At 51.2% G+C, this 17002-nt stretch overlaps 1 protein-coding gene across 2 annotated transcripts in view; it reads right to left on the bottom strand.

The window, feature by feature from the left end:
• Itpk1 (inositol-tetrakisphosphate 1-kinase) overlaps positions 1 to 17002 on the bottom strand; it is a 141566-nt gene that overhangs the window by 25458 nt on the left and 99106 nt on the right. For both annotated transcript variants that reach the window (XM_059279284.1, XM_059279285.1), the window contains one exon: positions 14601 to 14718. In XM_059279284.1, the coding sequence (XP_059135267.1) occupies positions 14601 to 14718 (118 nt within the window). The remainder of the gene's footprint in view (positions 1 to 14600; positions 14719 to 17002) is intronic.

Consider the following 17002-nt stretch of genomic DNA (forward strand, 5'->3'; position numbering starts at 1 on the left):
AGGCTGTACCAATGCCACAGTCAGGAAGGGCTCCTATCATAAGCTTGGGTCCAGCTGCCAACTAGGCACCAAGAGATCAGTCTTGAGTGAAAGCTGCCCAGAGCCTGCAAAGCAGGTACCAGAGAGGATTCATCCTTCACTGCCCTGCTCTTGGCCCCGTAGCCAGGGTCATCCCGGTACGCCTGTGAAATCACAGTGGACTAGAAACCATTACTGTCTGCATTTGGGTTTCATCCATCACAGCAAAAGGGTAGCCTCTACTAAATACAGCAGCAGAGAAGACAGTGGTGCCCACGTGCAGAGGTCAGATACAAGGGGGAGGGCTGGAAGGGAACAAAACATCTGGGGGGGGGGGGTTGAGGTGTCCCCTGGAGGTGGGCGTGCACGTGACCAATATGAGGGAGAGCCTAGCTGAAAAGAGATGGGGAGGCACAGTAATGGGCTACCCGTCTGAGAAAAATGCCAATGACAAAGATGTTCCTGGGATCAGGCCAGCAGGTGAACACAGGACCACCTTGCTAAGAGGGAGGTGAGGATGGGTCCAGGCCCTGCAGTATCAGTGCAGGAATCTTGGCTGCCCGCCACCTCAGTTCCCAAAGATGTACGGCTGCCTGTGGAAGGGAAAGCTTCAGCGGAGGCTCTTCCGGCTCAGTCATGGGAAGTTCAGGGTGGCCTCACCAGTGGCTCTTTTTCCCCACCGCGAGGACAGGATAGAAGAATTTTTGGTAAGTCTGTGCTGGGAGCTGGAGAGGCTATTTCTGGCTCCCGGAGGAAGGGTACTGCTGTTGATTTATCTGTCATCTTATTTCTGGACGGGACTGGTAAGAGGCTTTTTTTGGGTAGATGGTGGGCTGTCTTCCTCTAAGAGCTGTAACATCAGTCCCTGGGAAACTCTGAGGCTCCCAGCTTCCCACCCTGCTACTTCACAACAGACAGCATGAGCTGGAGGGCCCTCCGGGAGGGGCAAGCCCCGGGCTGCCGGCTTTCACCAGTCCAAAGGGAACTCACACAGGAATGGTGCCGACACCCAGGTCACACACAGTGTCCCATCCACTCCGCAGGTAACAGATGGGTGGAGCTCTCAAGCTGGCTAGCTTGATTTTAACCCAGAGCTGAACCACTCACTAACCAAAACCTTTGGAGGATGACTGAACAAGCCCTGTTGGGTTGTTAGGAGCATGCAGCCAGTGCCCAGCTGAGGAGACACACAGAAGAGCAGACACGTTCTGAGTCATGGCTATTCACTGGTCCATGTCCAGCTTCCCAGGACATGTCAGGTGTCCAAGGTCAAGGTCAAGGGCCCTGCTCTCCTTGGCTTTCCTCAGTATATTTTTGTTCTCATTTTCAATATTCATTTTTTAATAAATGAATTTTTCTTTCTCATTTCTGCTTTTATAGAATACTGCTACCCCTCTATTCCCTATGATCTTGTATCCCTGGCTGCTTGGCTGGTGAAATGTGCCCCCAACATGTAATGATCATTCTCCACCACAGCCAACTTCAGGGATATCTCTCCTACATGTGGCTCTTACTTGTGGTGAATTGCTTCCACAGGATGAATTCCCAGGAGTGAATTCCCAGGTTTGGGGGTCCACAGAATGGACATTTCATTGGTTCTTCCACGCTGTGTCTCCCAAAGGGTGGAAGTACAATGAATGACCATGCCCTCCCAGCCCTGGCTGGTCCCCTCTTCAGGCAGTATCTTTATGCAAGGACAGGATGGGGAAGTGTGGTGAGGAATCCCATCCCCTCTCTGTGATCATTCTGAGGCCACTAGGTCTGATATGGGGTGAGGCTGGAACAGAGGCCTCAGGCAGGACACAAGATACCACCATGAGCAAAGCTCTGGACTTGCCCCGGGGCTGGCCAGGCAGCCTTCTAGAGCTTGGGTCCCTGCTCAGTAGTCTGGGGTGACAATAAGCCAGCCTTGGACATGTGCAGGAGCTGCGGCATAGCTCAAGGAGGAGGAAATGTTCTGTGTGTGACACCGAAGAAGATACAAAGTCAGCAGGCAGAGCCTGGTGGTCTGTCCTAACCCCCCTCCAGGACACAGAGAAGGCACACTAGGCTCCCAGGAGGGAGGTCAGGGCCAGGAGAGAGTCAGCAGTTCATATTCCCAGTCGGCAGAACGATGGCCTACTCCCAGGAGAGGAGGCTGCCGAGGTGCAGCAACCCAGGCTGGAACTCCATGTTCAGGCTGTCACTTCTAATTACACCCTGGACAGACCAGGAAGGGCTCCACAGAAGGCCACATGTGACCAGGCCTACCGACCAGGCCTAGTGGTGACCGCACTGGTTCCGGTCCATACAAACTCTGCAGGCTCAGTCTGATCTGGGCATTCCCCAGACTCCCCAGAGCTTGGGTTTCACAGACTTCAGCACAATAGACTGTGGCTGCACCCCTGCAGACCAGTGAACTCACAAATGATCAACCCACCAGAGTGGGCTCCCATCGCCCCTGCTCTGAGGGAGGAGTCCACACGAAGAGTGGGTTGCCACAAGCTCGGCTATGTGCCTCAGCCAGGGCCTGTCAGAGCTGGGTGTGGCTTTGCTGTCTCCTTCTCCCAGGGTCTCTGCAGTACGGGAGGAAGCAATTTCATCCAAAAGGGATGATGAGGGAGGAGTCTGTGGTGCTGGTGGCACAGAGGTGAGACACAGGATCAGGTACTCACCCAATCCTCTGAGAGCAAGCGTTCACACAGAACCAGGTCGAAGGCCCTGGACCTTCTGCATGTGCTGGCCCCAGGGCATGGCCTGGGGAACGACTGCTTGCCATTCAAACCACCTCTCTTGTCTGGATGACCTTGCTGTTCACACGGGAGGAGACATCTCCTGCCGTGTCTGCCCCCACTCATGACACAGCCCCTGCTCCAACTTGACTGGGCCTCCCACAGGCCCAAGGAGGCCCCATACGGCCCCTCACAGGTTCAAGGAGGCCCCACACCACTCAAATTTGCATCCCAGCTCCACCTCTCACCTACTGTGAGCCCATCTGGAACTTTATTTCTCTGCACCTCTGTTTCCCTACAAGGAGGTCAAGACAAAAACGGTACTCACTCCCCTCCCCAGCATGGGGAAAATACATTTTAAATTATGAGAGGGACACAGATTCACCTCTTGCTGTCTTTGCTTCAAACCCTTTCTATTTGGTAAGAAACTGTTAAGGATATGGCTCAATTCTACTGCCTGGCTTGGAGGGTCTGTTGCCTCACTGGAAGCTAAAGAGGTGCCCTGGTTCGAGTCCTGGTTAGTACATACCAAGAACTGGTTGTAGCGTTATTATTGTGTGCGTGCATACGTGCTTTGTGTGTGTGTGTGTGTGTGTGTGTGTGTGTGTGTGTGTGTATACACCTACTTGGGGGCACAGAATCATTATTAGGTCTTCCTCAAGTCACTCCCCACCTTATCTTTTGAGACACTGCCTCTCTTTGATATCGAAACTCACCGACCCAGCAAGCTCTAGGGATCCACCTGTCTCTATCTCCTGCCCCCAGTGCAGTTAAGGCTGCACACCGTTGCGTCTGCTTCTATGTGGGTGCTAGGGATCTGGCCTCGGGTCCTCACACCTGTGAAGCACACTCACTTTACACACTGAGCCACTGTTCCAGCCCTGCCTGTTCTATCATTATCACCCCAGGCTGCCGCGGGTCAGCAGCAGGAGTGAGCCATGTTGGAGAGGTTCAGCAGAGTGGATCAAATGCTGACTCTGCCCCATACAGCAGGGATGGCAGATACGCTCAGCACATTTATGTTCAACACAGACACCTTTGATGCTCAGAACCAGGAGACTGTGGAGGCAAAGCCATCTCTGGGAAGAAGATCCCCCAAAATAAAATGTGACAGTATAAGCATTACCTGAGGCCCCAGGGCCGGCCCTAATATCACCACCTGTGCATCTAGCCAGGTCACTGCACTTATCTGCCCTCCTTCATCTGTAAGACAATTAGGTCACTCATCTCTCTGCCTGCTGAAGGGACACAGGAGGCTTCACCCACACTGGGCATCTGTAAACTGCCCAGAAGACAGTTAGATAGCCCTGTTGCAATGTGATGGCACCCTCTAGAGGGCATCCGGGATGCCCCGCTTCAGCTCACTCAGCACCATATCATGTAGGCCTGCTCTTTTCTAGGACAAAAGAAAGGGTGGCCATGGTGACCCCAGCTGGGACTTCTTCCCAGCTGTATCAGGAAGTTGCTCCCAGTGACCATCACCCATAACCATCTTCTCTCCGCAGAATCCTCTGCCCCAAACCTGTGGCTCTCTGGCATCTCACGCCTCCCAGCGATGCCTCGCTACTGTAGGTTTCCTTAGCTCACTTCTCAAGCTCTCCCTGCTGAGGTAGCTTACACTAAAGGACTGTGCCCAGTTCCCGGAGTTCACATAGAAGCCTCTCAGCTCGGGGCTGTAGGAGAGAGGGTCTCTTTAATAAGGTATCCAGGTAAAATGAGGTCACCGGAGTCAGCCCTAGTCCAAGAGAACTGGTGTCCTTAGGAGCTCAGAGCTGAGCGTGGTGGTACAAGCCTGGGACCCCAGCTACTCAGGGAGTTGAGGCAGGCGGATTACCAGCTCAAGAGACCCTGCCTCAAAATTGAAAAAGAGCTGAGGTGCCAAATGATAAGAACACATGCTATCTTGAGAACTATTTCCTATACACTCAGTCACTATAAGTCCTAAGAGGGCAACTGGCTGGAGTCATTTGGAGCCACTAGGGGATGAAGGGAGCATTCCACAGTGGCCACAGCTGCTGCTCTGCTCCTAAGGATTCAGAGGCCCTGAGGCCTCGGGCCCCATCACCCTCCCTACTGACAGCTACAGCCCAACTTGGTCCCCTGGCTACAGGTAAGATACTGTAAGGGGATGCCACTGCAGCTGTGGGTGCAAGACCGGAAGAAACAAATATCCAGGGTGTGGCATTTCCAAGCAGGGGCCAGTGTGGCCCAAGGAAGCATGCCACAGGCAGTGAGAGGTTTGCCTCCAGACCATGCTGGTGACCTGAGTCCATCTCCAGGAGCCAAGCAGCTAGCTATTTGCACCCGGAATGTTCAGAGCCCAGGAGTGAAGGAGCCAGACACCGGCTGGGACAGGGCCAGAGACATTCCTGAACCCCGACCAGCTGCTGGAAATGTGGATTAGCTCAGTGGCAGCTGTCCCCACTGATTTACAGTCCCTCTAGACCCTAGTGGGGCTTCCCCCACCCCCACTCCCAGCTTCAACTCCCAAACTGCAGCAGCCCCCATGTTTCCAAGACACATAAAACAATGTCTGGAGTGCTCTCTCTGCGAGACACATCCAGGAAGCAGAGATGTTAGCTTGGCCCCAGTGCAGAGACCATGCTCGCACTGGAGAAAATGTATTTTTAAACAGTTTCCTCCATTCCAAGGGGATCCTAAATAGTCAGTGAGAAAAAAAGCAACAACTCTTTTCTCAACCCCAGAGAAGGCAAAACTCCATGGAGGATTCATTTGAGCAGAAATACAAATGACCAATAGGCACAGGACGAGGCACTGAGCCTGTCTAAGCATGGTATTAAGATGAGATGGACGTCTTCTCCCCGGGACGGGCTGGTGTGATCAGACATAAACTGTTCAAGGGTAATACAGAATGATCTGCCAACATGAGCATGCTTGGAATCTTCAAGCAAGAAATCCAACTTCTGGGGATAAATTTGTACAGAAATATGCAGGAACATAGTTTTAAAAAAAACACACACAAGTCCAAAACAAAACTGGATAACCCTATGTAATCAAATAATCAAATAAACGATGACTGACTGGTTCAAATGCTGGAATATTATGCTGTTCAGAAAAGAGAGGCCCACTATCCCTCATTTTTAACAGACTCAGAAACAGGACAAGGCAGATATGAAGGAGGTGCAGGTTGTAGCAGTATATGTGAACATAACCTGGCTTCTGCTTATTTTTAAAAAGAGTATAGACTTCACATATTTCTGCAAAGCAAGAAAGGACGCTAGAATGATGGATTTCAAACTGATTAGTGGCTGCTTTGAAGACCAGTCTGGGCTGGAGAGATGGCTCAGAGGTTAAGAGCACTGGGTGCTCTTCTAGAAGACTCAGGTTCAATTCTCAGCACCCACTTATCAGTTCACAACTTTCTGTAACTCCATGCGCACTGCATGCTTGTGATGCACAGACTTACACGCAGGCAAAACACTCATCGCATAAAATAAATTAATTGATTAAAAAATATTTGAGTCAGCAGCAGGGCAGGTCCTGCAGGCTGACAGAAAACTCAAGAAAAGATGTTGTCTATTGCTGGAAGTATGGAGCCTTTGGGGGGCACCCAGTCTGGAATTTTCAAGTGTATTGGATGGAACAGGTCTCTTGCTAGAAGAGGTAGGGGAGGTGACAATGTAGATGACTAGACAGAAAAAGATAAGAATAGCTACATCTTATTGATTCTAAGGCATGTTTTTCTATATTTTCCATTTGTGAAATCAAGATGGGTCTCATAATAGGGGGCACGTCACAATTCACTTACCACTCCTGGATTATAAAGTATCGGTGCATCTTAGAATTGGTGAAAGCTCATACCACCCCGGACTGCACATTTACACTAGTGTAGCCATCAAGGCCCTGAGAGGGATTACTGCAAAGGAAACTGGTAACTCAACACATCTGACACTTTGCCCGGTCCTCTGCTGGGGCTTCCAGAGGTACCAAGTGGAATAAAGAGGTGCGGCACTGGAGTTTCATGAGACACGTCGGCAGGTATCACAGCAGCAAAGACAGCTGTCTAGACCCTGGTGGTGCTGCGAAGGCCAGGTATGGGGATCACGGGAAGCAAGTGTTTGCACCTTCATCCCCACGCAAAGAACCCGCTCCTTTCAATGGCGCTGAATTCTTTAGCAACTCCACCTTCCTTAACCAAAACTTTTAAATGACTTCTTTTCTGGCTAGACTGTCAGTATTTAAAATCTTTCAGTTCTGCTTTCTGTTCTCAAGTCTCTTTGTAATTCCCCGTCTCCTGACTCCTGCAAGGCCACAGCCCTTAACATGGGGAACAGAGCCGGGCGGTGGTGGCGCACGCCTTTAATCCCAGCACTCGGGAGGCAGAGGCAGGTGGATCTCTATGAGTTCGAGGCCAGCCTGGGTGAGTCCCAGGAAAGAGAAACCTTGTCTCGAAAAAAAAAAAAAAAAAAAAAAAAAAAAACCAAAACAAAACAAACATGGGGAACAGAGAACACAGAAGGGACACAACCAGCCTTTGGTTACTTTTGGGCCTCAGCTGTAGTGGGAGCTGCCATGTACAATAACCGCCCGCCCCCCCCCCCCCAGGCTGGCCTGAAAAGGCACAGATTGGGCCTGATGAGGGGTAGTGGCCAGCCCGAGGCTATGCTCCCAAGTGATCTGCCCACAGTGTACTCTGGCCTCAGGGTCAAAGCCCTGCTCTCCCTGCAGTAATGTATGGCTGCTCCAGCAGAGAACAATCAGGATTATGTTCCAATAATCATAGAGGGCTGAGATTTGGTAATCAACCACTTGTAGAGCATCTAGTGGGCATCTGGGACCTTCTCTGGTCAGTCACCTCCTATACTTAGAAGGCACTCACTCCTGGGAACACTGCCAGTTGGCAGGGCCCCATAATGGAAGAACCTGGGAATCATTGGCCACAAGCTCCAAAGCCTCTATGGCACTACCTGTAACAGCTACAGAGGTGGGCAGGCATGCAGGAGCCAGAGTACCCTAAGGGTTAGGAGCCAGGCTCAGGAACCCTGGCTAAGAGGCTAAACCCAGACAACATGGATCCTGTCCCAGACCTGCCTCTGTTCATCCTGGGACCCTGAGTCATCCAGCTCAATGTCCTCATCTCTAAAATGGGCAACCTTCTTCACAGAGTCATCCTGGGAAGAGCCACCACAGGGTCAGACATACAGGAAGCCAAGTGACTGCCTGAAGCATGGCTCAGAGAAGGTGGGAGTGGGGTAGCTCTCCTAGGATGGACAGCCGCACCCTACCCACAACACCCATCTCCTCCTAGGGAGCCATTTTCCAGAGCTCTAAGTCACATTCTTTTCTCTCCTCTTGGTGTCAAGATTACTCAATTTCAATCCTGCTTCCAAACCGCCTCCAAGATGAACCATGATTAAATTCCCATAAAACCACAGGCAGAGAAGATTGCTTGCACCATGCACACCCCTCCCTGGGGAGGCCAGTGTCCGGGACAGGCCATCTGTCACCTCCCCAGCTCATGTGGGAGGTTACAGGAAGGGGAAGGCAGGAAAGCCAACCTTACCCTGAAGTCCTCAGAGCACTAAAGGAGCCCTCTAGGCCTTGCCCTTTTCCCAAGACCCTTCATATCTGTTATCCCTGAGGACAAGGACACAAATCCACGCCATCCAGCGACACTCAGATACTTCTCACATATGGCTTCAGCCAATTAGGGAACTGGCTAGAGCCATGCCTATAATTGCTCAGCCTGGCACAGCAGGGCTAAGCCTTGGCTTTGGGGCTTGTGTCTCTGGACCCTGGCCTTGTGTGGCACAGTGGGTTGTCCCTGTGAGCACTGGCCTTCCTTCAAACGCATGCAAAGCAAATCATGGTTTGTCATCGTGGCCTCCTCCCTAGCTCCCCGAGGCCTGCACCAAACAATGTCATGTTTCTGGGAGCTTTCACCTCTAGTTTAAGCTGGGATGAAGCTCAGAGTTGCCCGTGCCTGTGCCTGAGGGGTGGGAGTGGATACAGGGACAGGTGCAGGTACAGGCAAGTCACCAGGTGACTATCTCCAAGGAGCAGTTATATGAATGAGTCCTGGGCTAGGCTCTGGGTGTGTCGTACAGAAACCTCCTAGCCTCATGCTCTCAAGCTGTTGCGTTGAGGGGACTGCTGCTGAGCTCAGGGACAGAGGCTACACCCCACACTGGCCAGGGGCCCAATGGCCATTCCAAATGCCATTCATCCATGGCAAAGGCAGGTCTCCAAAGGAGGAGCTCACATTTTTGGTGTGTCCTGGCAGATGACTGGTGTTCCCTGAGACTCATGCTAGCCCTTCTCAATTTCAGCTTGGCAAAGAGCTGCCCAAACTTATTTCCTGACTCCCTGGCAGCTCAGCATCCAGCTAGTTCTGGGGGAGCAATGTCTTGCAGCTTCCAGAACCTCTGGGTTTGTCCCCTTTTGCTTGCTCCCCATCCTAACAGTTAGATCTCGGGGTGTGATGGCTAAAGGTTCAGTCACCATCGTGGACCACGCTATCAGAGGATGAGGTTCTGAAAGCTGCCTGGGTGCTCATCCTCCAGGCCTTTACACAGGACAAGAGAACCCCTATTTTGCTTATGCTTCGCTGTCATAGCAACTCACACACTAACTGAGAGTTTGAGCCTGGCAGACGTAAGGCAGAGAATGGGTCCTGCTTCCCTTCCTGGCCCTGGGAGGACATGAGCTCTGGGAATGTGAGGCTGAGGCCACAAGGCACTGACTACAAAAAGGTGGTCCAGTGGGCTCTAGGCCAAAGTCCTCCCTGTCACCCTGATACTAATTCTCCTAGGGAATGTTCTGCACGGAGATGATGGCCACATAAGCATGGACACTGGCCTAGAGAACATGTTATTCTTGGTGCACTTTCCCCACGGGCCACAGGCATCCTCCTTCCCTAGTCCAGAGAAGCCAAACAACTCTGCAGCAGCCTCTGCCAGCTCTGGCTCCCCTGAAGGCTGGGTTCTCAGAGAACAGGGAGGGCCACCTCAGCCTGGGGGTGCTGGCAACTTAGGAAAGGCTAACCAAGCCCCTACTCTCTACATAAAAGCCCTGTCGCTTGGATTGCTATAATTATCTGAGGGAATTTCGGGGGTAATTATGGTCGTTTACAGCATGCCTGAAAAGGGATGTGTGCCTTCAAGGAAAAGCTGGGTTTGGGGCACATGCACAAGGATGCATTTCCCAAGAAGGGTCCCTGCACCTGCAGAGGATCTGGAAAGATACAGCAGGGAGCCACCAGGGGCACTGTCATGGAACCGCCCCGTTTGCAAGAAAGGGCTCAGAAAGTCCCAGGTCCACTGCCCTCCAGGAAGAATACAAGTTGGCTTGGTACAGACAATAAGGAAAATTCTGGGTGCAGCACTCACAGCCTCCCCTCAATACTTCCTGCCAGCCCAGAACCATTTGTGCTTTAGGGTACAATCAATGGTTCTCACAAGCCCTGGCAGGGGAGCCCTGCCTGGGAGGACCTACATAAATCCCCCTACCCTGTGGCTTCTAGAAGACAAGGTCTGGGACTGAGGCTCTGGATCCAGCAGAATAGCTTCTGCCTGGCACCTTCCCTCCAGTGAGTGGCCTGTCCCCGGCCTCCCAAGCCTGTCCTGACGTGAGCCACTGGCAAAAGGTCTAGACCCTAGGCGCCCCTCACAGGACACTGGCAGTGACTGTTGGGAGCTGCTCCCAGCCACGTCTATACCAATCTCATCTCTCTTGCTCGCCCAAGCACCACAACGTTGCCTGAAAACAAAAACAAAGTCCCTTCTCTCTGGCCTGACGTTCTCCAAGTCCTTCCTAAGCACCACTTGGCAGCTTTCTTCAATGCCCTCACCACGATGCTCATCTGCCAGCCAGTCCACTGCATCCTCAGCCCTTGCCTATCCTAGCTTTGCCCACCCAGGGAGGTCTTTCTCCACAGGTATCTAGGGAAGGAGCCCCTAGCGGGCACGGAGCGCTCCGACATTCCTCTGAAACTGAGTCACCTTGTCTCACTCCCACTCCAGAAAAGACTCTTAGGGCCTACAGCTCCATACTGGATGCTGTAATACAGTGGTTCTCGACCTTGCTAATTCTGCGACCCTTTAATATAGTCAGTCCCTCACGTTGTAGTGACTCCCAACCACAAAACTTTTTTATTGTTACTTCAGAACTGTAATTTTGCTGTTATGAATTGTAATGTAAATATCTGTATTTTCCCATGGTCTTAGACGATCCCTGAGAAAGTGTTGTTCGACACCCCCCCCCACAAAGGGGTCTTGACCCACAGGTTGAGAAATGTTGCTGTAGTGAAAACAAAGAGTGGGCATTCTAAGGTCAGGAAGGTCAGGCCTAAGGCTGGCCTCAGAGCAGTTCTGGGCAGATGAGCCCACTGCTGGCCCTTCTAGAACTTTTGCCCACCAAAGCCCTGCTCAGCAGGGTGAATTATCATTCACAAGGAAGCCTGAACTATTGGCTTGAGCTCCCCTTCCATCTTGGACAGGGACATAAGCAATGACTGCAACAGAAACCAGTGTTTAATTAGGTCTCATCTAGGAAATGAGCTATGAATCAGAGTTCCCATACCCCCTAGATGCCCAAAAGGCTCAAGGGAAGAGCCCTTTCCTGTGGGTGTAATAGGGAATGTCCCAGGTAGCAGCAGGGTCCACCTGGGGCTTGGATACCCGTTCCCTAGCCACTGGATTCCCTCTGGAACACATCCCATGCATCTTAGTCCTCACTGCTGCATTGTAGGACCAGACTGTCTGCAACCACCCAGCAACCAGCAGGCTCACTACTTCCTGTGCAGGCTCAGGAAGCTTCAGCACCACAGCCCTGCTCCTTGACCACAGGGTGCATGCTCCCACCAGCCCTGAGCTGCCTTTGAAATCAGGGTGCGAGGGCCCTGCTTTCCCACTCATAAAAGTCTTCAACAAGCTCTAAGACCCAATAAAGATGTCTGAGCCCTTGCAGCTGTAGCAGGAATAGTGAGAAGCTACTGTTTTAGGTGACCCGGTGGGACAAACAGCATACTCTGGTGATAGTGTGTTCCCCAAAATATTGTGCACCCTAATACACTTATCTGGGGTCAGAGAACAAAACAGCCACTAGATATAGAGGCCAGAAAATGGTAGCACACACGCCTTTAATCCTAGCATTCCAGAGGCAGAGATCTGCCTGGATCTCTGTGAGTTTAAAGCCACACTGGAAACAGCCAGGCATGGCAACATGAGCCTTTAATTCCAGGAAGTGATAGCAGGAAGCAGAAAGGTATTTAAGGTGTGAGGAACTAGGCCTGGTTAAGCTTTTAGGCTTTTGAACAGCACAGTTCAGCTGAGATTCATTCTGGATGAGGACTGAGAAGCTTCCAGTCTGAGAAAACAGGATCAGCTGAGGAAATGGCAAGGTGAGGTGGCTGTGGCTTGTTCTGCTTCTCTGATCTTCCAGCATTCACCCCAATACTTGGCTTCAGGTTTGATTTTATTAATAAGAACTTTTAAGATTCGTGCTACAGCATACTATGTTTCTACAGATGAAATCCCCATCATTCTAACTGCTGCCTTGAGGATGAACCACATTATCCCAGGTTACACAAAACAGGCTAAGTGATTGGTCTAAGGTCACATGGGCAGCTGGAGCCAGATTCCAATCCAACTTCAACCTGTCTCCCTCCACGGCCTGTTTATTTAGCTCCATGGTGGCACCTTCCACAGACCCCACCCCCACCCCCGCCATACACACACATACACATCTCATGGGCAGGCCTAGAACATCAGATGAGGCTGTGGGCCTGCCATCTCCTCCCACCAGCTGGCCCTTCTCTCATGTTTAATACTACTTGTCCTTTATGTGACCAGTGTCCAAACACTACTTGTCCTTTATGTGACCAGTGTCCAAACACTCCTTGTCCTTTATGTGACCAGTGTCCAAACACTACTTGTCCTTTATGTGACCAGTGTCCAAACACTCCTCCTCACCTGGGATTTTGGACCCATCTTGGAAAGCAATGCAAACCATCCAGACCCAAGGAAGAAGGTTGCTGGCTGCCTTCAGACCCCACAATAAATGGTAAGTAGTGAGTATGGGGCACCAGGAATGAAGTCTAGCCCCCTCCACAACAGCCTAGGCCAGCTCTTCCCCAGGACAGACTCCCCCTCATCAATGTTCCTAGTAGGACCTTGACTGCACTGTGCACCCTCTGGTCACGGTTGTAAAAGGCAAGCTTAAGGGCAGGGGGATGAAGAGCCACTGGGACAGCTGTGTGTCTGCTAACTCTCAGGCCTCTACTGTGTTTAAATACAGTGTGTGTCTCCTCCCAAGGTCCATGTGGTTGGATGTCCCTGAGGCTGTATGTGGTATAAGAGGGAGAGAAACCTTTAAGCAGCATTTCTTAATCTGTGAGTAGTGACCCTGGGAGGCGGGTCCGAATGACCCTTTCACGGGGCTCTCCAAAGACCATGGAAAAACACAGATATTTACATCATGATTCATAACAGCAATAAAATTACAGCTACGAAGTAGCAACAAAAATAATTTTATGGCCGAGGGTCACCACACATGAGGAAATGTATTAAAGGGTTGAAGCATTGGGAAGGCTGAGAGCCTCTGCTTTAAGGGGTGGGGGCTGTTTTGTGTGTGTGTGGTGGTGGTGGGGTGTTCCTAAGGTCAATAGGACTCAGTAGTTTTCACAGGGGGGTTATTATAAAAGAAGCAAGTTGGGTTCCACTCAGCTTTTTGTGTTCACGGTTCAAGACATAACCGCCTGCTGGTTTCCATCTGTGTTCCTTCCTGCCAGTCACCTGCCATGAGGTAACAGTCAAAGGACAGCCCTGCACTGCCCTGCTTGGACTTTACCTTCGAAACTAAGAGGTAATTAAACCTTCCCTTTACTCAGACAGCTTAGCTCAGGTACTTCATTATGGTAACAAAAAGCTGACTAACGCAGGCTCCGTGACTCATCTGTAAAATGGTCAGGATCACTGTGCCCAGCAAACAGCGCCGACAGACAGAGCATGAGAGGCTTCTGGCCGAGCACATGGCGCTCACCCAATACGTGGATGCTCCTCATTCAGGACTACTTCTGGTCCTGTCCCCCAAACTGTGCTCACTAGTCCCGCCCCAACAGAAGGCCACAAACATGGTCTATAGAGGGGCAGCCAAGGGGAAGGGCTCAGTAGCCCCTGGGCCAAGGCAAAGAAAGAACTATTGCTTAAAATGAAAATGAAATGCCTCAGCAGGGAACACTGGGGCAGGGAGACACACAAGGATCTTTCTAGAATGTCCATCTCACAGAAACACACACCTTGAAAAGGAAGTCTGCACTCTTTGGGGGGGGGGGGGGTTTGCCCTGCTTCCTGTGTGGTCAAGTGGGATAGAGAGACGAGACCTCTGGGTAAGAGCCAGCAGTTGGCAGAAGCTATGTGGTGAAGAGGAGGCTCCGCCCAGGGGACAGCACGTACCCCATGATGTCCAGCAGCAGCAGCAGCAGCAGCAGCAGCAGCAGCAGCAGCAGCACTCTGCATCTCTCTGCATTTGATTAAAGGCCCCTGATCTCCCACTGTCTCCTTTGCCCTGTTATATAACTCTACTCCACATGAGCGATTCGGCACACACTCCTGCTCCCTAACCACAGGGCTATCAGGCCACCTCATCTCCCCGCAGGGCTTCAGCACAGCAAAACCCTTTGCAGCACTCAGAACCACTCTCCTCAAGAGCATCCTGTGGCTTGCATTTCTTAACCCTGGTTGCAAAGGAGAACATAGGTCCTCCTTACCTATGATGGCTGCCCCCAGAACTCATAACTTCCTATGTCAAAGTGCTCAAGACAAGAATCCTTGCCCTTCCTCAAACGTGAATAACCTGTGACCAGAGGTGTGCGGGCCACCCGTCGGGAGGCTGAACGACATGTGTCCATACCTTTCATGTAGGCCTCAATCTTGCGGATAAGTTCATAGGACTTGGAGCGGTCTAACAGGGTCCTGATGGCGGGGAGGGGGTCCAAGACGATGGTCTCAGGGTGAGCATCAATGTACTCCTGAAAGAAAGGCCCACTTGTGGTTAGAGGAGGAGGCTGTCATGTAACAAGGGCAATGAGAAGACTATGCGCCCACAATCCTCCATGCATCTGTGGCTCTCTTTGTCCTCCCCCCATTACATGACTTTGGTTAAACTAATAAAGGGCCTAGAAGAGGACTTGTGACCTTGTATCTGTCCAATCAGAGGCAGGCTTGAGGTTCTTGCTGGGACACTGGGACAAAAAGGGCTTCTCTACCTCATGAAGGAAGAAACACAGAGACAGGGTATCTGTGAGTAGGGACAATGGGAATTTAAACAGAGGTATGCCTAAGGCCTGAGCTCAGAAGAAAGGAGTAGTCACAGTCTGATGAGGTCATGTGTCCCTTTGGTAAAAGCTCTGCCTGACTCCAGACCTGGTCCTTCTGCTCAGTACGCTCCATCAGAGTTCCAGTCCAGCCTCCTGGACCAATGGATAAGGACTCCAAGCAGGGCAAGGAAGAGAGGAAAGGTGAAGAGATTCGTGGAAAATTCGTAAAAATGTGTGATGAACAGGACTGTGCCACTTCCTCCAGCCATACCACCAAGCGCTCAGCCTTGTCAGAAATGTGCCAGTCAGGACTTCTTCTTCAATATCTAACAGGTTTTTGATGGGCATTACAGAATCTCAAGGGAAACTGGGGGTGGGGGAGTCGGCCTTTGAGGAGTCTGGCATCATCCTGGGAAGGAACAGTAACTCACATGAGAGACAAGATGCTATAAAACAGCTGGGTAAACTAAAGACAGAGGGGCTGGGGAGAGGGACCAGCCAGTGAAGGGCTTGCTGTGCAAGCACGAGGACCTGAGTTCAATCCCCAGGCACGGCTGCTCCTGCTGTGACTCCAGCACTAGGGGAGAGGAGGCAGGCAGATCTCTAGGGCTTGCTGGCCACTCAGCCCATCCTACTTGGCAAGTTCCAGGTGAGTAAGGGAATGTCTCAAAAAACAAGGTGGACAGTTCCAAAGGAACTACACTTGAGGGTGACCTCTAACCTACACACACACAGACACATACATGCATGCACATACACCTACATGTACTGAGACACACATATACACACCCACCAAGGGACAAGAAAAGCCACTCCGTCCTGACTCCAGGAGCCCCAGGCAGAGTGAGTCAGAGCCACTTGTTGACATATGGAAATGAGACCTGTCCTCGCTGGCTCTTCAAATTTGTAATTTGAAGGACATAATTACAAGAGGCTGAAGAGGGCTTCATTAAAAAGGCTGGGCTCGAGGAAGACCCTTCCCCAGCACCCGTGAACACGCACCTATTTGGAAATGGGTCTTTAGGCATTATCAAGTCATATTGAGTATGGTTGAGTATGGGCCAGATCCTCCCTTGGCCTCCATGTGGAACTAGCCCTACTAATATCCTGATTTTAGAATTTTAGCCCCCAAACTGTGACAGAAAAAAAATCGCTATTAAGTCATCAGCATATGGTCAGGACAGCCCTGGAAAAATAAATGAATGATTGAATGAATGGATGGATGGATGGATGGATAAATAAATAAATAGATAGATAGATCACACAAGCTTACTTTATTACTGCTGCCTTGAAGCCAGCCCCACCTTGGTCCACACACCAGGCTGAGGTCAGCAAAGGTCACAAGGGAAAATACCCACAATGCTGCTTCTCTAGTAAGCTTTATCAACACAAAGAAAGAACCATTGATGCTTTTTAAGAGAACCTAGTTTTGTTCCTAGTATCACTTTGAGAGCATTTGAGGCAAAAGCCAGATTCATACTCACTCTGTCTCAAATGGTCCTTCCCATGAACTCACACAGAATTTCCTTTCTGTCCTCTCCCATGAATGCCTAAATCTCCCTCTCTCCCTTGGATGTGTGCCACCTGGGAGGCCTCTATGTTGGCACCAACTCTAGCAGATTCCAGTCACCTACTCACTCCTGAGACTGACTCCCTTTGCCCCGTGGCTGCTTATACAGCTACCATGCAGATCTATGAAAAATGGCCACTAGGCCACACCGCTGTGCCCACTACCACTCTTTCCTAGTCTCAGCTTACCTGAGAGCTGTTCCTGAACCCTGCTTCTCCCATGAGGGTTTCTCATGGGCAAGCATCCCTGCTGGTGGCCTTTCCTTCATCGGAGCATGCTGACACACAAGCCCACCACTCACTAGGTCCCCTCCTCCCCATCCCGCTCACAGAGACTTACAAAATGTGATTCTACAGATGCCAGTGTTGGGTGTCTTGCAGGTGCAGCAGATATACCAGTGAAGAGGAACCCCCACACCTGGTTCCC

Source organism: Peromyscus eremicus, chromosome 14, assembly GCF_949786415.1.
Source record: "Peromyscus eremicus chromosome 14, PerEre_H2_v1, whole genome shotgun sequence".
NCBI classification, from domain to species: domain Eukaryota; kingdom Metazoa; phylum Chordata; class Mammalia; order Rodentia; family Cricetidae; genus Peromyscus; species Peromyscus eremicus.